At 40.8% G+C, this 27269-nt stretch overlaps 3 protein-coding genes across 3 annotated transcripts; 2 read left to right on the top strand and 1 right to left on the bottom strand.

Moving 5' to 3' along the window:
• The first annotated feature begins 440 nt into the window (after positions 1 to 440).
• On the top strand, positions 441 to 10363 carry rheb (Ras homolog, mTORC1 binding). The gene is made up of 8 exons (XM_079529378.1): positions 441 to 732; positions 3388 to 3459; positions 5680 to 5747; positions 7496 to 7578; positions 7708 to 7764; positions 7872 to 7919; positions 8338 to 8419; positions 9412 to 10363. Exons 1-8 carry the CDS (start codon positions 681 to 683, stop codon positions 9502 to 9504), a joined length of 555 nt encoding a protein of 184 aa, XP_079385504.1. The 5' UTR covers positions 441 to 680; the 3' UTR covers positions 9505 to 10363.
• A 3896-nt stretch (positions 10364 to 14259) lies between these two features.
• ly97.3 (lymphocyte antigen 97, tandem duplicate 3) lies at positions 14260 to 18846 on the bottom strand (the record flags this gene model as incomplete). Its single annotated transcript, XM_079529244.1, has 4 exons — positions 14260 to 14372; positions 15552 to 15674; positions 17710 to 17767; positions 18838 to 18846. 4 exons carry the CDS (start codon positions 18844 to 18846, stop codon positions 14260 to 14262), a joined length of 303 nt encoding a protein of 100 aa, XP_079385370.1.
• Positions 18847 to 21928: 3082 nt separating this feature from the next.
• Positions 21929 to 26209, top strand: LOC306912370 (gamma-crystallin N-A-like). The gene is made up of 4 exons (XM_079488542.1): positions 21929 to 21973; positions 22948 to 23196; positions 25012 to 25157; positions 25955 to 26209. Exons 1-4 carry the CDS (start codon positions 21953 to 21955, stop codon positions 26088 to 26090), a joined length of 552 nt encoding a protein of 183 aa, XP_079344668.1. The 5' UTR covers positions 21929 to 21952; the 3' UTR covers positions 26091 to 26209.
• The last annotated feature ends 1060 nt before the right edge of the window (positions 26210 to 27269 follow it).

Here is a 27269-nt window from a genome sequence, read left to right as displayed (position 1 = left end):
TGTGTGTGTGTGTGTGTGTGTGTGTGTGTGTGTGTGTGTGTGTGTGTGTGTGTGTGTGTGTGTGTGTGTGTGTGTGATATAAACACGCACGTTCATATCATATGAATACATATTTGAACATATTCTGCAACTGCAATGAGAGTATATGGGGTACGGTAGGAAACGGAGTAGGTTTGGTGACGTCTTCCCTGACGAATAGTATGGCCACTTTCCCTGACCCTAAAGATATGAATGACATTACCGCTGACCACCCAGCACGTCATAATATCGGTAACAGCCAATCGTTTTCCACGGACCGAGGGCTGTCGCTTGACATGCAGCCGTTTCGTCCAATCACGCTTCAGCAAGAGGCGACAGAGCAGTCCCTTCCTCCGCGTCCACCCTATCAGGATCTGGCATTCATTACTAATTAATTATATCGCAAAGGGGAGTGACGCAGTTATTATAGATCTATAGATACTACTCCATGCTTTTTCATGGCCCTGAAATATCACTTTGACTAACTGTGTATGTATAATTTCGCATGATTGTGGCGCACAATAGCAGGCTTTTCGCCGTCAGGGGTGGGTTTGTATTGTATGTGGACTCGCTGCCTAGCTGCGCTCCTTGAATTTTGATGCGTTCCAGTTGGGAGGTTGTGGTAGACCCGGAGGACTAGATGCGATAACCCAGCACGAGATATGCCGCAGCCCAAATCCAGAAAAATCGCCATCCTCGGGTACAGATCCGTAGGTGAGTTTGATTTTTTTGTACAAACCACACACGGCGAAAGAGAGAGAGACACAATATTGGTCCCCATACAGGCAGCCCTGGCCTCAGATCAGATGCGGCGCTTGGACGCTGATCATGTCCGGGCGGCCATGGCATCGAGAATAGCGGTTCATACGCCTCCCTATAATGAACTTTAATTATAGGGAGCACAATGTGTCACGCGACATCTCAATGGAACGAATGAGAGCGCGCCACCAGGTGAGACGTGGCCTTGTCGATTTCCTGGCACACACACACACACACACACACACACACACACACACACACACACACACACACACACACACACACACACACACACACACACACACACACACAGAGAGAGATCTCCGGACTAGGCCCTGCTGGCTGTGTGTGTGTGTGTGTGTGTGTGTGTGTGTGTGTGTGTGTGTGTGTGTGTGTGTGTGTGCGCGCGCGCGCGCGTGATTGCGCACACTGTGTGAAGCGCAATCGACGCCGTTAATAGGTCGTGATATAAATATTTTGACCTTTTTAAAGCAAAGATTAGCTATTAGACTAAATTGGCTTGGTCATATAGGCCATACATAGGGGAATGGAATCTTATGTGTTGTGGTTCCAGCAGGATCAATATAGGCTACTGTAGGCTATATCGCTGAGTAGGCTACGATGATCTGGATGCTGACACAGTGGCATCACATTCATTGTGAATGCCTGTGTCCATTTAAAAGCCATACAATCGGCAAGTTTCATGTCCTATAGGGCCTATACCAGTATACCCTATATGGGCTATAGCAGCCATGCAGGGATGTGAACTTCTACCATAGCCATTGTGCTTTCTTGTGTCTAAAATCCTCTTAACAGACATTTTATTTTATAGGCCCACTCTCCTGTTTGCAAACTGTTAATAAAGTAGGCTATTCATCAATCATTCGGCGTGTCCCATGACACATGTAGGATAGGTGGGCACTAGAGACATCTGGCCTGGAATCTCGATGTATAATTGGCTATTTTGTCCAAAAGAATATAGGCTATAATATTTTGTGAACATGCATGGTACATCTTTATCAGACCTAATTGTATCCTTCAACTTATGGATATAGGTTTTATAGCTGTTTGTAGCAATTGAAGCATGAATAGGCTTTACTTAAAAACATTTTCCAAATAAGGAATATATATATGTCCGTGTCACCATCCTGTTACGGTAAAGGATGCAGTGGTTCCCAAACATTTTAGGTCTCCCCGGGACCCAAACTAGTGAAAATAGCAGATCTAGATCAAAATGTAAGAAACAAAAAAAATAAAGGGACCCATAAAAATGTGACGGCGACCCACAAATGGGTCCCGACCCAGTGTTTTGGAACCATTGCGCTAATCTAATGGATGGCCAGAGGAGGAAATAATAATTTGTGAGCTTCAGGCAGTACTACTGGCCGACCAGTAGGTGTCCTACCTGACACCGGAGTTTAACATGTCTCTGTGGAAGAGCAGCGAGACCACTGCGGTCCTTGAGGGGGTTCCAGGTGACCCCCAGCTAAATAAATGATGGAGAGAGTTGGTAACCAAATCGACCTTTATAGGTCTTTATCTCTTGAGAGTTGCTTAACCTACTTAATATAGAAGTCTACACAATTAAAGAATGTAGAAGAATCGAGTTTTGACCAACGTTTACCATAACAAAATATTCTTTAGTTTTACGCGTGTCTGAGAGGTTAAATGTCATCAAATGGTGGTCCGTGGCTCAAATGCTGAATAAATAATGGGTCTTGATACTACTGTATTAATCCTGTATTAATCCATTAAGACCAGAGGACCTGATTCTACAAATGTCTTCTAAATCAGTTTTCGGATAAACCTGTTTCTATTCTATGTCAGTGGTTCTCAAACTTTAGGGACCCCCCAGAAGCAAGGATATGAGTTGAAAACGTTCGCTGTGAAAGCCTACTCAATTTATTTAACAATTTATCAATAGGCTATACTAAAAGTCCAGAATAAAAAATGTAGGCCACATGAGTAAAAGACTAAAAGTATATAAGTATATAATGTACTTTTACCCATTTATGCTAAATCAAATGTATAAAAATCTTTTGAAAATAGCAGATCTACAAGTGTGAGCTTGAAGATCGGCTATTTTAGAGCTGAATTAAGGGGTATGTTTTGCAACAATAATCCGAATCTACAAAGTAACTAGTAGCCTAACTAAAGTTTTCTAATCATTGCAGTGGAGTAAAAAGTACAATATTTGACTCACTGAATTAAAAGCACCTCAAAATTGTATACCTAAATCACAGTAGGCCTACTAAATAGTAGTCTAGTAGTAGTAGTAGTAGTAAATGTTACTTTCCACCATTGGATAAAATAATGAATTAAACGATATTAATTCAAATTAGTTCCGGATTGCCACTCCTAACTCTGAGAGTGTACCACTGTACCAGTGGAACCAAATGGACCCGTAAAAGAGCACTAGTAATGATTTTACTGTGCACGTGTTTAAGTGCATATACAGCTGTGTCCCCCAGTGTCACATTGGCCTAAAACTCATGACGAACAGCATCTCATTCATTAAGACCGTGATCATTTGACAGTGTTGACGTCATCCATTAAAGTTTCTTCATTCGCTGAGGAAGCATGATTAATTATTGCTTGTGTTTTTTGCAGGAAAGTCCTCTTTGACAATTCAGTTTGTGGAAGGGCAGTTTGTCGACTCCTATGACCCAACGATAGAAAACAGTAAGTGGGTCACACTGTGCTGCTGCTGTGTCTTTTTGTGCTTACAACCAATTTTTTTTTACTCAAATTGAATGCTCCAGAGAATGTGGTTTTGTGTTCAGATATAGGCCTGCAGGCCTGCAATATGCATTGATATAGCTGTTTTGGGCTCAGTACAAACCACCACTATACAAACTACTTTGACGTGCATACAGTATCGCCTTTATTCTGCCATGCAGCTATTCAAGACACCACAATGGCAAATGGTTTCACAATGACAAACTTTTCCCATTGCTGTCCTAGATGAGAGATGATTGTGTAACTGTATTTGGTACAGGAAATGTAGACTGAACGTGTTCATTTTTAGAGAACTACAGGACCCTGTGTACATGCTTCAGAGTTATCTAAACACTGAGGGAGGGCCCTATCTTGCGTCACTTTATCCGTAATTTGGGGAAGAGGCCCTGTACAATTAGCTATCTTGTGCCACAGACTAAATCCTTAAAACACCTCCGCTACCCGTTACATTATGCATAGGTGTGGTTTGAGCGTTACAATAATTAAACCAATCACCGTGTCACATGCCATTTAAGAGATCCATTATCCATTACGCATTATGCCCAGTGATATCTTACTATGGCCCATGGAAGAGCAACGCGTGCTGCCTTGGGATACATTTATATTTCATACGGAGAGTTGTTTTATGTGTCCAGTACCTGACTATCTGTCATCCACTTCGCGACCAACACAGTCTCACTTTTGCTGCTAACACGCCTACAGACACACCTCCACCCCGTGTGTTGGCATAATGTATAGTGGGTATAGTGGCCGCAAGATACCATTTACGCTACATAAATGCGTAGTTGACGGATAATTGTTAATGATTGCGGGTAAGGCATGGTATACGATAGAGCCCTGAGACTTTACTGCGTAAAGTTACATACTGTGCATTCACCCCTGGTGGCTGCCCAGTCTAATAAGAACCAGCAAGACGCCTTGAGGGCGAGAAGTGACCTCACCATAAAGGGAGAGGCCACGTGTACGCATCCGCCTGGGTGACGGTAGACTGCTGTCCTGGGCGTCTGGGCGAGCGTTGGCGCTTTGACAGATCAACATATGGAATGAATTCTGTACTGCCATATATGGAGCGTGTCTTGAGTGTACAGGGTTTGATGAGGTCAGATCAACATATGGAATGTCAGAACAGGTCAGCTCCATATATGGAGATCTGAGGGTGGCAACGGGGTCAGTGTCTATACAGGGTTTGATGAGGGCCCAGGTAGGGCCGGGCCTTCATTTTCGGGCCTGTTGAGTTTTTGCCGGTTGCCGGGGGCGGCTGCACTAATAACTTCGGGCGGGCCCGTCTAGAGTTTGGATGGACAGGTATCAGTCAAAAGGGAGACATCGAAGAGGAAGGACGGGTGGGGCTGGATCAACATATGGAATGTCAGAACAGGTCAGCTCCATATATGGAGATCTAAGGGTTTGTTGTCAGATCTAGAGTTGCTGGCCAGCTCCATATATGCATATCTAGGTGATGATCCAGTCTTCTCCATGTCTGGCTATCCAGGTTTTGAAGAGGTCAGTGTCGTGATCTTCATATATGGAGACAGCCATATATGGAGCATGTCACAAGGCGTGATGGACTGACCGCCATATATGGTGGTGTGACGTGTCATGAGGCGTGATGTCACAAGGCGTAATGGACTGACAACCATATATGGGGGCGCGTGATGTCACAAGGCGTAATGGACCGACAACCATTTATGTATGGAGGCGTGACCTGACTGACGGACAGGAAACCTTGTGTCCGAAACTGTTACTTTTCAGGACATGGGAAAAATAACCTGTGTTCCAGTGGAACAGTGCAACGTAGTTTTTATTTTAGCTCTTGCATTGGTTAAATATGTAACACCCACAACAGACTTAACCACTTTGAATCCAGCGTCCCTATTTTGGGCATGCCATTTATATGTGACAATTCAAACAAAATCACCAAAAATCTACAGCATTGTGAGCTTGTAGACTGGTGATTTCCACGTTTGCATGACACTGTCATATGGCGAAGAGATTAATCTATGCAAAAATATAAAAAGATTAAATATGGAGATAGAAGGTTTCTGCCTGACTATATCTTCTTTTTTTTAATTGTCATCGTAAATCACTATCGCTATCCGTGGAAGTACTTCATGCAGAGTTATCAGTGATGGATTGCTCTTCTGACTTTTCCCTGTCCTGCAGCGTTCACCAAAATGATCACAATAAACGGACAGGAGTACCACCTTCAGTTGGTCGACACAGCAGGACAGGTACGCAAACTTCTTCACGGAATTCTTAACTCACAACCAGTGTTAAAGGTAGGGTACAGTAAGTGATTTTATTTTGTTAAAATAAATTAAAAAGCTCTATTGTGAGATTGTGACTCATTACCATAGACTCTATAACAAACACTCTATACTATAGAGTGTTTGTTCAGTAAGTAGTCTCCATATCTCTCCAGCTTTTTATTCAACAGAAAATGCATTTTCAGGTCGGGATACCAATTTTATCCAATCAGGATAGAGAATGCAGTCAGGAGGATACCACCCTGGGCACCCTGGCCTTCGCTAGAGTGTATCAGCGAAAGTAGCGGGATTTTGGCGGAAGTACCGCTCAAGGAAATGACGTTGATGCTTTACAAATCACATGTGTTTACAATCTCGGTGAATAAAACAAGTCTTGTGACTGATTGACAAATATCGTATCCGGGGGAAATACATCTGACGGATGTTCTGGCCAGACACTTGCGCCGATACACTCCCTACATAATTGAGCAGACAAAATTGGAACTGGAACACTATAAAACGTAAGCTGATAAATGGCTACTCTCACCTGATTGGCTGAAATGTTGTCACCTACCTGAAAATGAATTTTCTGTTTATTAAAGAGCTGGAGAGACAAGGAGATCCCTGAGACTGAACAAACACTCTAACAATGATTACTATTAGAATATAGTGATTTAACCTTTTAACCCAGAAACACCATTTACCCTACCTTTAATTGTGTCAACTAATTTTTTTTTCATCAACTACCTTTTTTCTCACAGCTATGATGACTAAAACTATGACTAATACTGTCAATTTCGTCAACAAATAGAAAAAAAATAGACTAAAATGTTAAGGAGGACTAGTGGACAAGAGATCCAGTAGAACTATGGGTAGGTGTCACGCTCTGAAAATAGCTGACAAACACGTTGCGAACCCGCTGTGAGCTTGTAGATCTTGTAGATCGGACATTTTCGGCACACAGCCAAAACACAATCAGGCATTATGATGTCATCAAGGTCTGCCAAAATACATTTTAGTCGACAATATCAACTGAAGATTTAGTTAACTACAATCTTATAATATTTAGTCAGGTAAAGTTTTACTAAAAGTAAAACATTTCATATGTCTAAAATGTGACTAAAACAAAATTGAAACTAATTTATTGTGAAACTTATCACTGCTCAGTGCTCACAACGTGGCATAAAATGAAGAAAGATAAAGTCACATATTTTGTCGTCAGGTAATCAATATAAAAATCAGGTCCAAGGCACTCTTTTCAGCTGTGTGGCTGTCAGGGAGTTTGAATTAGCAGCTACTAACAGTCAAGGGTTTTTAATTGAAGAAATCTAGACCTGATCTTTATATTGATTGCCTCGTTTGGCTCTTGTGGTTTTGCCAGCAAGTGCTACCGGTCACGTTTGAGGTTGATACTTGGATGCTGTAGCCCACTTTATTTGATGCTTGTTCATGTCAGGTACGTACTTGACTTCAAGCAGGGTCAAAACTGCTAAAGTGGGCTGTTGCCAAAAGATGCACTTACTGGTGAAGTATTATGACAAACACTGGAATAGCTCGGCTAAATTAAACAAAGGTTTATAGAAGAGGTATGTCATTTAGTAGCTTCTGTATTATTTAGATTCTTGTATTTTGTCTGTGTAGTTTTCATGTTATAACATATAAATAACTATTCGAATGATATGTTGTCATGTCAGTACTACTGTATCACTTTGATTTTCTTTTTCTGTCCCCAGGATGAGTACTCAATCTTCCCGCAGACATACTCCATAGATATCAATGGGTACATTCTGGTGTACTCTGTCACATCTAACAAAAGGTACATTTCTACTTCTTTTTTTTTTTTTTTTTTAATAAAAGGTTTATAAGTTCACATCATATATAATAACCAGACTGCAGAATTTATAATATGGGATATGAAGACTGAAAAAAAAAATCTCGTTTACAGTTTTGAAGTTGTACAAGTTATCCATGAAAAGTTATTGGATATGGTGGGGAAAGTTCAGTGAGTATCGCCTACTATCATCCTCATTTGCGTAACATGGCATTTAAAGATAAAGTATCACACTGTACATAACTTCAGCATTCCTGTCTTTTCCCCTCCCTCTGCAGAGTACCAATTATGTTGGTTGGAAATAAGAATGACCTACATATGGAGCGGTATGTTGTGATGTACACTGACATTTTACATCAGATCAAGGCTTTGTGTGTAAATACAAACGGACCATGTGGAGTACCTCAGTGTTCTTTCTGTAGCTTGCCAAATTATTTAGTTGAACTTGAAACCTGAGACAGAGAAATGGTGGAAGACACAAAAATGTTAGAAAACAACATTGTAAAATATTATTTTGAGTGAAGATAGGAACAAGCTTTTACAACTTACTGTACTTTAGCACCTTTTCTCTGTGTGTACTGTACTGTGTACCTTTAGCTATCTGCTCAGCACTTGTATGAACACAAAATTTACCAGAGCTGAATTATTTGCGAACAGACCATCTTGGTTTAGCCGAGAAGGTTAACATTGCAGCAATAAAGTGCCTTCTTTTGTGTCATGACTGGACTAATGTCTGACCTCCAGAGTAATCAGCTGCGAAGAGGGGAAGTCATTAGCTGAATCCTGGAACGCATCCTTCATGGAGTCTTCAGCTAAAGAGAACCAGGTAAGAACTGTAGAGAAACAACCTTCATGGAGTCTTCAGCTAAAGAGAACCAGGTAAGAACTGTAGAGAAACAACCTTCATGGAGTCTTCAGCTAAAGAGAACCAGGTAAGAACTGTACAGAAACATGGCGTTCATGCTTGTCCATTCATCTCTCCGTCTCTCTAGAATCTGTCCATTCATCCATGCATTCATCCATCATCCGTGACTCACCCATCCATCCATCCATCCATCCATCCATCCATCCACTCACCCATAAATCCATCCATCCATCCATCCATCCATTCAGTCACCCGTCCAGAATTTCTAAAATACAACATGCAACATGAAAACAGTAAAGTTTCTGTGGGTTTGGGTTAGGCTATTATATCTGAGCATTGTTATGAGTGAATATGATCCATCTGGTGTGTGACTGTATACAGCAGTGGTGGAAAGTAACTAAGTATGTTTTTTTTTAAGCACTTGCAGTACTTGAGTACAATTTCTTGGTATTTTTTACTTTCCTGGAGTGTTTCCAATTTGCAATACTTTTACTTCTACTCCACTACATCTCAGAGGCAAATATTGTATTTGAACTAAAATTATTTGAAAACTTCAGTTACTAGTTACTGTGTACATATTGGTCAGTCCATCTATGAACTCACATATTGATGAAAATACTTTTGTACCTTTACTCTGATACTTGTGAGTACTTCCACCACCATTGGTATACAGTCATTTAACCCATTCAAACCTCAAAAGCATCTGTTGTCATTTTAGATTTTTGCGTTGGCTATTATTCAAAAATAGCAGATGTACAACAAGCTCACAGCACGTCACCTCGTGCCGCGTTGTTTTTGAAACATCTTGAAAGTGTGAGAACTACTGATTTAGAACTTAAGGCATTTGTAGAATGGGCCTCAGCTCTTGTGGACCCCTGCACTGTCTGCAACTGTGTGAATGAAAATCTGCAAAGAAACATGAGGTAAAAACAATCAAATATCTGTCCCCCCAGACGGCCGTGGAGGTGTTCCGCAGGATGATCCTGGAGGCAGAGAGGATCGACGGCGACGTGCAACCAGGAAAGACCTCCTGCTCCATGATGTAGACATGGACGCCGCCCCGGTCGCCCAATCAACACACAGGACACTGCACTGGGATATCCCGTTACTTGAAGGCTCGCTGCCAGTTCTCTCCTCCTCTCCACCTCAGCTGACTCCGCCCCTGACCCCCGCCCCCCTCCCCGCCCCCCATCCAGGGTCCTAAATATCCAATACAGTCTATTTATGGCTCTGAGACGACTCCCCACTGTTCAGTATTTTTCTCTCTCCACATGCCTTTTGTCATGCTTGTTTTTTGTTTTGTTTTTTTTCTTCTGTTGGTTTGGTAATAAAAAGAGAAAAGAGAATGAGTGACAACCCATCCCACACACATACACACACCGCCCCCTGTCTGTCACATATTACCCACAATTCATTCTGACATGTCTGCAATTGACACAGCTTCCTGTGCGGATGTATCAGAAAAAAAAGGAAAAAAAAACACTTTGCTGTGCTAGGTTACGATGACTGCAGTCTCTATGATAAGAGGCGCTATTAATTTTATACATCTTAGCTTCACATTATGCAGGTTAACAACCCCCCAGCCCCCAACCTTTTGTTGTTGTTGAAGGAACAAGATATACAAATATCACCGACTGCCTCACATGCTTTAAGAACGGCTGAGAAGACATGGACGTTTTTTTTCTGATACATCGCTGAACAATTTTTGTCCGTCAATTATACAGCTCTTTTTCTACTTCATGTCCACACGACGCCCACCCACCCACCTCTCTGGCCCCAACGTCTGTTTTCATAGCAGTTACTGTCAGCCAAAACAAATAAATCCTGCATCCATTTTCTAATGTTGAAAATGTTGTACAAATGTTTTTGATTGTAATCATTAAAAGCAAAAAGTGGTTATGTAAATGCAGCACTCGAGGCGTGTCATTTCACCCGAACGTTTGAATAACGTTCGTTTGGCAATTTAACTCTGAAGTAAGTGATATATTCTGAATAAAACCAAAGAAGAAAGAAAAGAAAAAAAGCTGTTTATATTGTGATAGTAATCATTGCTATAGAGTGTTTGTTCAGTAACAGCTAGGGGTGTCACTGTCTTTCCATGACGATTTCAGCCAATCAGGTGAGAGTAGGCCGGTACCCATTTTTCAGCTGAGATTTGTATAGTGTTTCAGTTCCAATTTGTTTCAGTTCCAATTTTGTTTCTTTGTGTCATCGCTTCCAGTTTCACATGTTTAATCTGTATCCTGTGTGAGTTTTCTCTCCTGGTTTGATAAAATTGGAATCCCGACCTGAAAATGCATTTCCTTTTTAAAAAGCTGGAGAGACAGGCAGACTCCTGATACTGAACAAACACTCTATATTAATGAGAATATAATCAATATATCTAACACTTAATTTAACAAAGCAATATCACTTATACCCTACCTTTAGGGTACAGCTTGGTCTGTTTCTTACACTTGCGTTGAATTAATGAGGATTCTGTCATTTCTGTTGCGTTATGTTATTGCGAATTTCAATTATGTTGTGGAGATGTTGACTAATTTCATGAAAAGTAGGCCTACAAAGCAACTAAAATGTCCAGTGGATGTGATAAACCACACAAGACACTCTGAGGCCCTATTAAGCAAGTGGAATCTAATTACATATAATTTTACAGTTTTTAAGACGTGGGGGCGGGTGCAATGTCATATTACAATTATGGGCCAGGTAAGAAGCGCTTTCGACACCCCGTGGTGTGAGCAAAACGGCCTTGAATTAGTCATGGGAGTGTTTCAGGGAGTTTTGAGGCTTACCCAATGAACATGTCCGTACTATTCTCTTTACGACACCAGCTGATGTCCTCATGGAATGCGCCATTTTCGGCAAGTGGTATTACATTTCTGCAGACTGGCACCATAGACATGACATGACTTTGTCACATTTGGGTTAATTATTCATATTGCACTGCATGCTGTCACCTTTATGCCTCAAAAGAACAGATCCTCAAGCTGTCACAGCCATGATGTGCATAGCTTGTAGGCCTATGTCTCTATTTTGTTAAGTAACTTGCAGTTTTCATTGGAAAGTCATTACAGCGGCGCAGCCATATGCTAAGGGAGGGAGATATACGCACATCATCACTTAATTTGTTTCTGTTCTAAGCAGCTGTAAAAATCTTTATTCTAGTTGATTTGATTCATAAATGAATAACTAAGACTTTGAAATGGCACCTACCTATACCTTTCAGATCGGAATGGAACTGCGAGTAGATACGCAGCATTGGCTGGCAAATTGGCAATCCATGCGTAATGTTCCCAGAATAGTCTAACCCCCGAACATACAAGTTCGTTTGATATTGTTTAATTCGATAAAAATAGAACCATGTACCATACAGCGAATGAAAGCAAGATTCCTAAGGAATATGGGGATTTTTACATTTTAAAAAACGGTTGAGAAATGAGAGAACCATGAGTGTTTATAATATCAAATATTATAAGAATAATATGAAAGACAAACGGGCTGTGAAGAGCTCAGCTCACCATCCCGACAAGGAGGAAATATAGCCTATAGTGCATGCACGTATATGCACTGACTGTTGCACACACGCTCTTTATTTGTTTCTATTGAAAAACACCAGTAAAATAACGTTTATTTTATTTTATTTCATTCGAGTCACGACGAAGGAATGAGTTGAAATGCCATACGTGCGCCATGCGTATTGCTGCGGCCCCAATGTTATGGTCTTCGCTCGTAGCATTTTATTGAAGAAGAATTGGGTGTGATACAGCATATGAAAGCTAACTTCCCAGTGATTATGGAGATGTTTTAATTTTTTTTAAAGGTTGAGAAATGAGCGATATATGACCCTTTTCAATCTCAACGTTTGAACGTTTGATCCAGAAGGCTCGTCTCCTGCTGTTGCCATGTCTCATAGAAACAAGTAAATAGGTCTATAAACATACTCCCTAAAGAATCGCATATAACAGGGGTCTGCAACCTATTTTAAATGAAGTGCCATGTTTTTATTTTCTAGATAGTGAGTCTGCCATATCAAGATTAATTTTAATGACACCACATTAAAATTTCCAGCATATTTTGATCCACAAATAAATAATGAATAAAGTTCTTCCTTCTTTTTACATATTTTCTTGCACATTGTTAGAATGATCATTATAAATATATATCCCCCTGCAGTCAGAGTTCATTGTTTTAATGAATGAATGTGATGCATTGTGAGCTGTTAGATCTGCTATTTTCAAAAGTAATCTTTGAAAAAAGTGACAATTGTGGAATATTTTTGAAAAATGTTATTGAAACATTTAAAAACACAAATCTGTCATGGGGGTCACTGGCTTAGTTGGGCAAATGCATTAATCTGGGGGTCCTTGACATGGGAATGTCGCTGTGTGAGGATCACTGGTTTAAACAACATTAGGAGAAAAGCCCAAATAAGCACTTTAGAAACAAGAAAAGCAACCACAACTACCAATATTTACAAGCATCTTTGCAGAAAAAGAAGCCGCTTATAATAAACAGACATGGCAACACTCCAGCAGCACTCCAGAGCCGCTCAAGTGTAAAATCAAACAGTGCTTTTTGCTTTTAAGACGTGGTCAGACCCAGGCGGAATCGGTATGCGCTGAGTGTTTTTAGGTCAAGGGGCTTAATAGCAAATTAGCGCAAAGCGAAAATAATTAACATATGGACACTCCCCCAATGCTAAATTATGCAGGAACGTGGTATTCCATATGAGTGAGCGCTCACCACGGCTTCCATAATACGAAAAGGCGCAGAGCGAGGGCGAAATCTGTATTACCGCATGGGTTTTTCGTCTTGCTTAATAGGGCCCTCAGAGATTCTGTTTTTTAAATATTTATTTATCCAGTGATGGATTTTGACGAGCAGCACAGACAACTTAGACTTGTGCCGTAGTTGCATACTGTGTGTCGACTCGATTGCCAAAAATAGTAGACTAGATCTACAACCTCTAAGCGCATCGCAGCATGACACATTGTGAGCTCGTAGATATGCTATTATCAGCCTGACACACTGCAGCAAAGTGCCTGGCTCAGGGATACCTGGACAGAGTGGATTGCTTGCAGATCAGAACAGTCGTCTGGGTTTGCGTAAGGATGCGCTGTGATTGGCCAGTGCACTTGTGCAAGGACACGCTGTGATTGGCCAGTAGCCACTTTGAGTGGCAGTCAGGGCAAACGCTCTCGCCAGAACATGATTTACTTTATCGGGTCGCAACTAGAACGGGGCTGAGTCGGCTAAGCGAACTTCGCAACTTTCGACAACGTATGCAGCTCAGACCGGCTTCGCTGGGTTATAGGTTATCTCTCCTTGTTACAGAAGCCCTGTTGGGACACAATACGTCTGTGCATCTTTGGTCATTATAAAAGACATGTGTAGAATTATTTTTCCCAGAGCAATTTCAATAAGCGATTTTGCCCAGACCCAGCGCTCGCGGTCTGAGCTGCGCTCTGGATGTTATGTAATATTTCACGTCTACCACTCGTTATTGGATATATTAACGTCAGATTGCAGTAGGAAAACGTCTACTTTGGAATTCCTCTTTAATAATCAATTAGTCGGTTGTTTTTCGGGCCTGGATCAGTGGAACAAATGCAGTATACTTTAAGTTTGTATTTATCGGTATCACAATGAATACATTTTTTTTAAGGTTTTAATGGAAAAAACAAACAAAAAACATGACATTTCTTTTACATAGATTTTTTTAATACCAATGTTATCAATACATTATTTTTGTTTTTGCCAATCATTTGGGGGCCCGCTCGCAGGATCGTCTGGGGCCGGGCTCAATTAGGCAAGGTGTTGCACATGTCATCGGTACAACACTTGATGTTGATGTAGGAGTTCATCTTCAGCATGTCACAGTCTGACATGGCCATGCACTTCTGGTACTGTCCGACTGCAAAGATTAGAAAAGTTGTTTTTTCTAGCCTAATTCATGGAATTTCTGGAGTAAAAGTAACATACCGGTATTTGGATCTGAGATGTAGTGGAGTAGAAGTAAAAGTACCGGAAATTGGAAATACTCAAGTAAAGTAACAAATACTTTAAAATTTAACTTATGTAGGGGTTATCAACCTGTGGGTCGCGACCCCTCAGGGGGTTGCCAAATTATGTTGGGGGGGTCGCCAGATTATTTTCTGAATGTGTAATATATATATATATATATAATATAATATAATATAATATAATATAATATAATATAATATAATATAATATAATATAATATAATATAATATAATATATATAATTGTTATTATTATTACTATTGAATAAGGGCTTCCCGTCCAGAAGGGGTAAAATTCCAAAAGGGGTTCCTGTACTGAATGGGTTAAGAGTTTACATAGGCCTATGTATATGCATGAACTTTACTTAAGGAGTATATCTGGTGTCAGTATTTATTTATGATGTATTTTCTCTATTATTAAGGATATTGTAGCCGTACATTTTTATTGGGGCTGGGGTGTGTGTGGGTGAGGGGGTGCAAAGCATTTCCAGGGGTCCCCACTCCCCAGCCAAAAAGGTTGAGGCCCTGAACAGTATACTTAAGTAAATGTAGGCTACTTACTGTAGTTACTTTACACCCCTGGTTCTGACCCACTGTTTGGGAAACACTGCTCTGAACAAAGTTAACCCTACGCCGGTACATTGTTTTAGGAAAATGTTTCACTGTCATATCTTTCACAAATTCTACATAAATGTGTTGTTTGACCACTTTTCCAAATACAATTGTTTGTGTTTGAGTGGTTGCCAGTGCATGCCCCCTACAACACTGCTAAAACAACAAATTACACAACAATTACTCACTATTACTTGTGAAGCCAGCAGCAAAGCTATACACAGATGCTGTAATGACCACAAAGCTACAGGGGTGGCTAGAGGTGTCATCAAAACATAACCCCTCCAAAACACCCAATTACCAGAGGTGAGGTGACCGTGTTATCAAAACATAAACTCTCAACATAAACTCGATCTCCAAAGAGCAAAATTACACATGAACTCAAGAGATTTAAGAGAGTGTACAAAGGGAACCAAATGGACCCATACTGTGTACAAAGTAGCATGCTAGGGAACTTACAAGGCTCTATCAGGAACTTGGCAGCAGCACAGCCATCCTTCCCTGCTTTGCAGGTCTCTACCGACAGCTCACAGCTCTCTCCAGCCCTTTTGGGGACACACCTGTGACATTTCAGAGCTTCACCTAAAAAACACAAAATTATAACGTATGTTATTTGTTGCAGAAGGAGGAGAGGACACTGGAGCAACATGGACATTTTAAGCATTTTTATAACGACTAAGCTTGGAGATCACTGAATGTTCGCATATTTTTGCAGAATGTTTATGACGTGCACAGAATTGAAACACTACAGCAGTATAGCTTGCATTGTGCTTGATAGCGATATGTTTCTCTGTCTGCATTGTACTTTCTAGATATGTGAGGCATCCTGTTAGGTGGCACTCATAAGGTCCGCCTGGCATGCCGACAGTAAGGTTAGCCTTGTACATCATGAGGTCAACCTTGCACATCATCATGCCACATTCCTATGTCGCATATCTTCATATCTTGCTGTCTCATTTCTACGATCCAGCACTATACATATTCCCTGTCTGTGTAATAAACTTTGGGAACCGATAGTGTGATACTGCCTGTCTGCCTCAGTGTCTCATTGTTTCTTCTCCCTGGCCCGTCTCCGTACCAACAGAGGTACTTCAACTGGCTCATCACAACAAGATCACAACAACTAGGCCCTAGCATTTAAGTGGTTCAAATGGCATGGTTAACCACTTTCAACCTGTAGCATGCTAATTTTGGGCACGTCAAAATTATTCACAATTTCTCACAATTCATACATAATAACTAGACCTGTGCCCTTCGGCCACCGGCCTACTTGGGAACCATGCAAGTTGGGAATGTAGGGTATTACAACGGGGATGCAATACCCGTTGTCATAGCACCCGTTTTAACCGCCATACTGTATGTCTGCCTGTGTCTGAAGATTGCAAACTGTCTGACAGTGAAAAGTGGACTGTGTGGGGTTGCCATAGCAATCAATTGGCTGAGGCAGAGGCTGGGAATTGTACAGGTGCACGGGACTCATTAGGTCCACTGGCAGAGCCTGACCAGAGCCTTTTCTGGTGGTTCTGCACAACCTGCATGTATCTGACCGACTCAAGGCCGGACCCTGCACTCCGTGTGGTGGTGTGGAACGCATGTGTGGTTCTGCACAACCTGCATGTATCTGACCGACTCAAGGCCGGACACTGTGGTGTGGAACGCATGTGTGAAATTTGAAGTTGGTGGGGCTAAGTGTTCTCGTGGTCGTGGATTACAGACATACGTACGTACACACAGAGACGTGGTGCATTTTACAGTAAGATATAATATGATGTGATGTGTTGTGAGCTTGTAGAACGGCTATTTTCACCGATTTTCTGCAACATACTGTATATGACATATACTCTATGTCATATACAGTATGTCGCAGAAAATGGGTGAAAATAGCTCTCTATGTCATAGAGAGCTTAATTAGTGGTTAATAACATGAACATTGCAATAAGTGCTAGATGGTTTTATTTAGGACATCACATCCAGGATCATAGGTAAACCAAGAACCTAGCATGATCAGTCAAAACAATAAAATGTCCAAAATAAATAATAAGTATTCTGTAGATTAAAACTATAGAAACTATAGGTTATCTGTCTAAATGGCATAGCCTACTATCTAAATTACATTTCGACCTTTGCATAAGACTGCATGGTAACCAAGGATAGGTCAAGTACTACGGGCTAAAGGTGGAGTGAGATTACAGCGGAGTCTGCAGTTCTAACTGCAATGGGGAGTTTGTTACGCAGTAATATACTTTTCTGTGACTCACAACTAACTGATGTCATGTGCTGTACATGACTCATCTAGAACTCCAAAATAGAGGTGCAACCTTTCATTTAACTAATCAATGTAATCGATTGTTTGATAAAAAGAATCTTTTTAAAAGTATAGTCGACAAAACAACCTCTATAAGAATATAATCGTCAGTTGCTACTGCAAAACAATCTACTCCAAAAGTAAAACACTACGTCTTGTGCCTACTGTTTCACTCATGATTAGATTATGTAATTCTCGACACAGCATCCCTCAGACATCATGCAGTATTGTATGTCTGCCTCCCAGTCCCAGCAGCTCAGGGGTTAACATAGACTGTTTGTTCAGTGGACAATCAGTGACAGACTCACTCACCGGCTGTAAACAGCAGGGCCATGGCCAGAGCTAGCAGGAACAACTTCATGTTTCTGTTCTAGAGATGTAGCCTGCCAATGCATGACGACACAAGAATAAATACACAAACAAACAGTGATTTAGCAACACGCACAGGGTTTTATCACACTTACCGAGTGTGTGTTATGGATGGTGCGTTGAAATTAAGCATGCTACTCCACTACGCTTTTTTATTATTATTTTTACTGAAGGTGAAGGGCACAGCTTTGAATTTAAAACACCAGATTCTGAGTCAATGAGTTGAGATTGACATGTTAAGGGAAAACAAGTGTGCGCATTGGCATGCACACGAAGATACCGTTATAAGCCTATGAAGCCTGAATGAATATCAGATACAAATAGTGAAAAGAAAGTTGCAGTTCAGGGAAATGAATAAGTAAATGCCATGAGACGTTCATTTTAAAATACAACTGACGTTGCTTTTGTAAATAGAATGAAATGCCAGAATGGAAAAACATGGATAATATAAAACAGTAGGCCTACTATAGTAATATCAACTTAGAGTTTAAAGCATATACATACCTCTCCCGTGCCGTGTCGATAAATGTGATGTAAACTAAGACTTCCCCCATTTTTATACCCGGGCCTCTCTCCACTTATCAACACCCTGTGAAGTGTGTGTGTGTGTGTGTGTGTGTGTGCGTGCGTGCGTGCGTGCGTGCGTGCGTGCGTGCGTGCGTGCGTGCGTGCGTGCGTGCGTGCGTGCGTGTGACTGATTCAAGTTTGTGTGCATTCGTCATCTTGTTCAAATTATAGTAAGTACTTTGTGTTCAAGGAGGGCAGTCGTGTCCCCACACCACGCTTCCTGCATTAATCATTAAGCAAACAGGCCACTCCACTATATAATTCATAATTCTACTGTACATATTATCACATGTACTTAACATGTGCTAGGATAAAATAATGTGAAAGAATGGAGCTTGGCTTGCAGTGCCAGAGTTTGAGTAATAGCGTAATAGATCAGTAAACGCTCGTGGTGTGTTTGCTTTGGGTGGACTGTGTCTGACCCATGTGATGCCACCGTTGATTCAGTGCACTTTGGCTAAGAAAATGGACTGTCTGTAATATATTATAAGTCACTCCCCGTACTTCCTTCATGACGCAGGGGAATGAATTGACTGAACAAGAACCGATTGACGGAGATGGAGAGAGACCGTGACAGAGCTGTGACAATATGCTTCTGCTTCAGTTAAATATGATGCTGATAAAAGTACACTTGTCAAAAACATTATGTCTTAATGTTTGCCTTTTGAACAAAAGTCTTCCAGATGTGTATCAAAATATTCCTATGTGGTGTGGTCACTGGGAATAATTTGACAAACTGCATGAGTGGGATCTTTTTGGGATGATACCATAAAAGCAGATGTTGGTCCAGAACTTATTTAAATCCCACTTTAACTTTATTGTTACATCACAGGTATACATGTGTAAAGACGGTTGTGCAAGCTCCATTGTTTGTGTTATCAGGAAGAGAGAAAAAAAAAAGAAGCAGGTGGGGTGGGGGGGGGGGGGGGGGGGGGGGGGGCAGGGAAAGAGAGAAGAAAGGGAAATAAAGAGAAACATGTTCAAGGATACGTAAAAGAAAATCAATTATATCTACATACTGCATACACATACTGTAGCATAATCCAGCTGGTACAGTATGTACATGAGGTTAGACATGTGCATAAGGTTGGGCACAAAGGTGGTAGCACTTCAGTAGGTCCACAAAGCAGCAGCTTTATGTGACATAGATATAGTTACTGTCTGTGTAGGCTACCACACCTATAGAGATAACTCATACTTGTACTCCAGCTGTACATGTATCATCGGGATCCCTATAGCAAGAGCATGCAGAAGCTCCAGTACATTCAGAACAGTGCTGCTAGGATAGCCTGGAAACCAGAAGAGCCACAGGAAGAAAAATAAATAAACAAAAATAATCACACTTGTGTGAAGTGAGCGGTGCCTTTCATCACAATGAAGATTTCTGATGATGTCAACAATATGATGAGCTTCACTTCTTCCTAGCTAAGTCCTGCCCCATGCAGGAGCTAACTATCTCCATAGACAACGCCTTGGTAACTTCGGTTCCAACAGCCAAAGAAAGCTCTCACACACATTACAGCGGTCACTCGATCCTGTAGGTTTACACTCTATAACATTAATTAGACCCTTCCTCACCCAGGAGTCAGCCCAGCTCCTTATCCAGACATCTTCAAAACTTCATATCAAAACTTAACTATTGTAACTCTCCCCAGTCCTTACTGGTCTACCAGCATGCACATTAAGCCTCTCCAATTGATCCAGAACGCCGCAGCTCTGCTATATGCTATATTGTAAATTGTAAATACACACAACATAGACATACACTGCTGTGCATTGGAGCGCCTGCACCGCTCAAACTTTCCTGGGGAGATTGGTCTGGCACTCCTCAGTTTGAATTTCATTTCGCTCACCCCAGAGTTGTGGGTTACCAATCAGAGCCCATGCTATTCAAAGTGAGATTTTTTGTTACAAATAAAATGCATTATTATTATTATGGTAGGTGGTGAGGAACATTTTGAAATTAATTATTTGATTGACAGGCAGCCAGTGGAGTTTGTGAAGGACTGGTGTGATGATGTGATCGTTGCATGGTACTGACTCATTGACTCGACTAGCTTTTGGTACCAAGTATAGTCCAGTAGCTTTCAATGTAGCTGGTCGTTATAGTCAGTATTAGGCAGTAACGAGTACAAATGATATTACTGTAATATTATTCCTTTGAAAACATTCCTTTGGAAACAGTACAATTGCAAAACAGTAATATGATTATATTACTGATAGCAATGCAGCATTACTGTCTTATAATGATCTGAAGATTTGTTTTTGTGTGTGTCCGACTGTCTGAAAGGAGCAGATTCCAGTGCCATAGTAGGAGGTTGGTGGTCACATCACATGTATGCAAAAATATATTAAAGATCAATAAGGTATCATAATTGCGATGCAACACATTGTTAACTTATACAGCAGTTCTTTTTGAGCATGCACCTTCACTGAATGTTGTGCAGGTCAGGGGCAGGTCTGTGGTTAAAAAATATTAAGGAGGATAGCGAATCATGAGGGAGAAGACAGAGATAATCTCAGCACATTGAAGCATTGTCATCATTGTCCAAGATACACATATTACTGTCCACTGTAAACTGTCTGCGGGCAGCAAATCACTTTCAACTGTGAAGTATTCAACATCTACAGTAATTTGTTGAAGCATCTGCAACGGCAGGGTTGAGAGTCTGCATCATCTGCATGTGTGCACTGCGGTTGATCTTTCACTCCTCCTGTAAGGAATTTGTTCCAATATATGGAATAAGCAACCATTTAAAAATATAAAAGTCAAAGTCATGCAAATTGGCTGATTGGTGACTCCCATTGTTCCAATAAATAGGATTCCATTCTAAATGGAGATGGCTAAACAGATTGTGTTTTATTTCACTTTGTCTGGGGGTATAATAATATTACTTTTTGAAGGAGTAATAACTAACTAGTAATATATTACTCTTCCTGCATAACTTCCCCAACACTGGTCATAGCGATGTCTGCATAGTAGAGTGCTAAAGAACAATGGGGACTTGTTTGGAAGCAATCTCTTTACAAATAAATGCCAACAAAACCAATTTCTGGTCATATTTTAGGCAATATTCAACAGCTAGTTTAAATGTTTGTTAACAGTATTCAGGAGCATCCATGGCGTCATAGGGGAGTCCGCAATGATGCAATGATACTAGTAGGGACAGTTCTTTCTGACCAGTCACTAGTCTGCAGTGTTTTCACCTTTTGGTAATTGCTGCAGCTCACAAAGAAACAAACAAAGAAACAAACAAGTACATTTGCCTGATGGAAAAGCAGAGTCGAGTAGAGTCGAGTTGAGCTGGTACCATGCAGTGGAAAAGCACCATTAGTCTGCAATCTGCGTTCAATGCAACACCAGTCTCAAACCCCAATCAAAGCAGAAAATGTCCCACTCTATTGTGTCCACCTCCCGAGCCAAAGTCCACTATCAGCAGAGCCAGATGTAAGGGAAACTGCCCATGTGGCAAAACAACTAACCCCCCTATTGTAGTGCCTTTGTTGTATTGGCCTCGCGATAGCAACACACTCTCTATTGGCCATATATATCAGGCTGTCCAAATTTTTCCACTCTTATACTGTTAGGCTATAGTTTGGGACACCATCCGCTTGGAAAATGTCACAATACTCAGGAAAGGTGAGTACTACTACAAACAATGGAATCATGCAGCCATCATGGTAGCCACCCTTCCCAAACCTCAACACATGGACATGGTACAATGAAAGTTAATTCAATGACATCATATACAGTGAGAGAACGCTGTTCTTACACAGTAGCAGACCTACTGTACATTTCATCTGACTAGTGGTGCAATGTAACTAAGTGCATTTACACTGTGCTGTATTTTAAGTACAATTTAGTCGTAGGTCTACTTGTATTTGACTTGAGCATTTTGTTTCCATCATGTGACTATGTAGGCTACTTCTACTACACAACATAGATACATGTTGTAACTTTCACTCCACTACATTGATTTGACAGCTTTTTAATACCAAGCTACACTTTACATAATTAGATTATGCATATAAACTATAAGTTGGTTAATACATCATTATATATATATATATATATATATATATACACCTTACCAGCTGTAACATTAAAGTGATTAACAGATTAAGGATCAATAAGTATTGTCTATAACATGATATGTGCATGACTCTTAAATGGACATTGAGCATAATGGTCATTTTGACATTTGCTAAATGAAGTATATTTCAATATTTTGATGCTTATACATTTCTAATTTGACTTCTGTAAGAAGTTTATTTTTTACTCTGTGGTATTTACTCAAGCCAAGCCAATACTTGAGTACTTCTTCTACCACTGCATCTTACAGCTATTCAAACTATTACTATATGACCCATTCAGGACGGGAACCACTTTTGGGGTTCTTGTTCAGTCCGAAATGGGTTAAAAACTGTATACTTATTTTTTTAAATAAGATATTCACTTCTAAACATACAGTACACTGCAAATGACATAAACAGTTAAAGCAGAATTGACAAATATGCAGTAAGTGCAGACAAATAAAATGGAATTACAAAGTTATCTTTAAGCTGTGAAAAATTTGGTTCAGAAATCAACAAAGTCTCCCATGTTTTGTAAAGATCTGTTTTTTCGAGGGGAAATGCTTCACCGGGAGGATGCTGGAGATCCGCGGCGACTGTGACAACTTCCAGGACCGTGGCTTCATGAACAGGGTGAACTCCATCCGTGTGGAGAGCGGGGCCTTCACATGCTTCGACCACCCCGACTTCAAGGGCCAGCAGTACATGCTGGAGCACGGCGAGTACCCCGAGTTCCAGCGCTGGAACGGCCAAAACGACCACATGGGCTCCTGCAAGCCCATCAGGATGGTAGGTGGATATGTTCAAAGGTTCAGAGGTTCAAGGTTTCTTCACTGTTACATCTTGTGTCAATTCCGTAGACTAAAACTATGGTGACGATTTTTCGTCTACTAACTATTTTCACTGACGAAAACCAAATAAACCTAAGTAGAAATTAAGCTATGATGACTAAAAGAGATCAGATTTTATGCTTGGTTGTGGGCAGGTGTCATGCTCTGAAAATAGCAGATCTACATGCTCGTAGATTGGCTATTTTCGACACGCAGCTAAGTATGAGGCATTATGACACCCATCAAGGCACGCCAAGATAGTCGACTAAATCAACTGTAACTTTAGTCGACTGAATTCTTATGATATTTAGTCGACTAAAACTAGACTAAAAGTAAAACATTTCAGATGACTAAAATATGACTAACTATTTGGAATTTTATTCTAAAGACTATGACTAAAACTAAATCAAAATTTGCTGTCAAAATCAAAACTGTTGTGTACAGGTATTGTACATAAGAGTACAAATAATTTGTTCTGGGGTGGAGGGGGGGGGGGGGGCAGTGGGTGCTTGGGTGTGGTTCATAAGCTTGATAGTCCGGGGAAAGAAGCTCTTTGGCAGAGATGTAGGCATGTCAATGAGGGCATTTGTAACTCTCAGAGTTACAAATGGATAAATGAACACTGAGCAGTTCACACAGTACATCGAGTCAGAGGGCACAGAGACAATACCTGGCATGCTGTATAGGAAAGCAGACAATGCAAGAAGAACAACAGACTATGCATGCATGATGGCTTATACAACCAACCGAGAATATTCAATGTATTCAAAGAGCATGTTTTCATCCACACTGACACGAGGCAAAGAACTTGGTCCACTTCAGTGTGACGACAGTCTTAAATCAATTCAGTCAGAACAACTTGTATATTTCCCTGAAGGTATTGTGGCACTATTACGGTATGTTACATATACAGTTTGATGATTGACTGAATATGCTATTCAGAGTTTGCAAGGACATGCTCAGGGAAGTACAACACAATACAAGGTCTGCTAAAAGGATGAAACCAGAACAGCCTTTCGCTAAGGCTTCGCTTTAAGTGTCTCTTACTTATTCTATATGAAGAGATTCAGCAGGGTTTATTTGTCACTCAGTTTAAAAAACAAGAGGGTTGCGCAAACCCAGTCCCTCGCTGGTGCTGGACAAAGGTAGATACAGTTCAAAAGAAAAGGAAGTCCGCACAACAGCTCTGCTCCACAGTGTTTTGTTTATTTAAACACTGACACTTGTTACCTGATTGCCATCACCTGATGAAGGTCAGTCATGGCCGAAACATCGTCACTATTATGTCAGTGTTTAAATTAATAAAACACTGTGGAGCAGAGCTGTTGTGCAGACTTCCTTTTATTTGTCACTCAACTCATCTCATACATCTCATACATCTCATGCAACAAAATGTTGGTGTGGTGTGGCATGTTCCCCAGTATGACAAGATAATAATAGAGATAATACTGGAATGAAAGGAAAAAGCTGCTGCTACTGATAAGTGATGTCTTTTAAACTTGCACAAGGGACTTCTGTGATTCAAGGAAATTCTGCCTAATTTTTCTATTTCTTTTTTGAGCACATATCTTATGTATATTTGACATTGATGTCCTTTGTGGTCTGCAAATTGTTGAAGCTTGTACAGAAGACAAGGTCACATACACCTGTTAAACTTTTGTCATAAACATGAAGAGAAGTTGTTTCTCCTATTGATGCATTGTAAAATGACCTGGAACATCACTGAACGTGATCTGTCACTCAAGCGGGTGTGTTATTGTTGCCCCCATCCCAGCATGGCGAGCACTACAGAATGGAGATCTTTGATGGACCTAACTTCCAAGGACAGTGTGTGGAGCTGTGTGATGACTGTCCATTCCTTCAGGGAAGGGGCCTCACCAAGAACTGCATCAACTCCCTCAGAGTCTTCGGAGACGGAGCGTACGTATTCTTACTCTAGCCAAGTACACACAGTAGGCTAAATCACTGTTGCATCACTGCTGCAGACTACAATTTATCTAATTGCAAGTGTAAACATTTTGATTTGGTTCCATTTGTGCACTCACAGAGTTAAATGAAGACAGGTGGAATTTGGCATCTGATAAAAGAATGTTGAGACTATATAGAGATAGTACTCTACTGTAAATTACAGCTTATCTGGCTCCACAAGAGACCACACCTTTCTGTTCCTTTCTGTTCCTAATGTGCTGTTTACAGCATCAGACTTGCATACTTTATACTAGTTAATGGTTAATATTAACCACTTATAGTTCATGGTTAATATTAACCACTTAACCCTTAATAAACCTGACCCTTGACACTTGGTGTGCAAATGGTGTGCTGTTTTTTTTCTTCTCTGCACCAATTATCTTAACTAAATTTAGCAGATCTACTCACAGCTTGTAGATCTGCTATTTTTGGCCCAGAATAGGGCTGCTAGGTTTCAAGTGGTTAATGTTCCTATTGTTAGACCATAATGTGCCTTCTTCCTGTACCTGGCTGATATGATGTCATCTTCTGCATTTCCCTACCATCTGTCTTAACCACTTTAACACTGACGTAATTGTTTGACAATAGCAGATCTACAAGGCTGCAGAATGCAGCAGTGGTTATGATGTGTTTAAGTTGCTCAGTGGTTAAGTGATTACAGACCAGATGAAGAACAGCTCATCAACCACTGTTTTCTTTCACAAACGATTGTATTTTTTGTCCTGTTCTGTCCCTTCTCTGCTCGTCAGCTGGGTGCTGTATGAAGAGCCCAACTTCCGTGGCCGCATGTATATTGTGGAGAGAGGAAACTACTGCACCCATATGGAGTGGCAGGCAGAGAACGCCAGCATCCAGTCCATCCGCAGGGTGACCAACTACTTCTAAACCACTGAACCACTGGTAGACCACATGATGGAGGAATGCTGTGCATTGTACATACCACACAGGCATGGCATCCAAGGAAGGCATGATGCTTTGCCACTCTCCGCACTTACACTGACTCCATGAACCTGTAAAATAATAAAACAGAAAATGAAAGAAAATATTTTACGATGCTTGTTTTTTGTTTTTTTTTTGTACTAAAGCTCCTGTAGGTTGAAATAAAGCAGTGTCATTACACGCTATCTTCCAATCTTATTTCCATTTTTGCATTCATGCACCAACAGTGTGAAAATCACTACTATTACATTAACTGTGGTAGAATGAGCCATAGGCTCTGCCCATTGCATAATTTACTTCAACACAACCTTTAACTGTGGCCTGCTATTTTCTCATGGGTTGCACATACAGTGCTATCAAAGGAGAGCTGCTAGTGCCTCGGGGAGTGTTGCTACCACCTAGTGTCATTTAAGAATTTTAGCGTATGGTCCAGATGGCCATGTTTACATGTGGTCTGTTCAAAACATTGGACTGATTATGGACCTTACCCATGGTCCATTGGCTCCATGCCAGTTACTATAAAATGTATTATAGTTAATGCCCAAATACGTGGGCCCTATTGGGGGCCCTGAAGGAGAATTGGCCATGCATGGGCCCCAGCAAAGGTATTATTCTGTCCCTGGTTTTTGTCTTGCAGGGTCCAAGATAAATTTCTCCTTCTGGAGTATGATCAACACCAACTGGACTTTTAACATCTATAACACATGTAGTCTACATAAAAATATGCTTAACGGGAGATATGCTCTGCAGTAGATTACAACCTTAATACCACTGTAGTGCAGACTGTAGTGCAGTTGAAGTTATCTGTTAGGCTGCAATATCTCCCATTTGAGATGCTTTAGTTGGTCTCCTATGCATAGTAAGGGAGCATAAACCCAGCCCACTAAACCTGTGGGCCAGGGTCCACTGTGGGCCGTGAGGATATTGTAATGATTATTTTTCATTACAACTCACTACAAACGAGTTGTTATTGTAATACCGATAAATAGGAACTTAATGTTAGTTCTACTGATCAAAGCCAGAACACAAATAAACATGCCCTGAAAATGCACATGGTCCACCCATCTGACCACTTAACTAAACTTTTGAGATTAGACCCTGATCCACAAAAGGCTGCATGCACTA

This window comes from Electrona antarctica (assembly GCF_951216825.1).
Source record: "Electrona antarctica genome assembly, chromosome: 19".
Lineage (NCBI taxonomy): Eukaryota > Metazoa > Chordata > Actinopteri > Myctophiformes > Myctophidae > Electrona > Electrona antarctica.
The sequence above is the reverse complement of the archived record's forward strand: the minus strand, read 5'-3'. Positions and strand labels throughout refer to the sequence as shown.

Coding starts and splice junctions, on each gene's coding strand:
- LOC306912370 (XM_079488542.1), top strand. CDS start 21,953: ATGTCACAATACTCAGGAAAG. Junction 21,974..22,947: donor TGTCACAATACTCAGGAAAG/GTGAGTACTACT, acceptor TGTTTTGTAAAG/ATCTGTTTTTTCGAGGGGAA. Junction 25,158..25,954: donor AGAGTCTTCGGAGACGGAGC/GTACGTATTCTT, acceptor TCTGCTCGTCAG/CTGGGTGCTGTATGAAGAGC.
- rheb (XM_079529378.1), top strand. CDS start 681: ATGCCGCAGCCCAAATCCAGAAAAATCGCCATCCTCGGGTACAGATCC. Junction 7,765..7,871: donor GATATGGTGGGGAAAGTTCA/GTGAGTATCGCC, acceptor CTCCCTCTGCAG/AGTACCAATTATGTTGGTTG. Junction 7,920..8,337: donor AATGACCTACATATGGAGCG/GTATGTTGTGAT, acceptor TCTGACCTCCAG/AGTAATCAGCTGCGAAGAGG.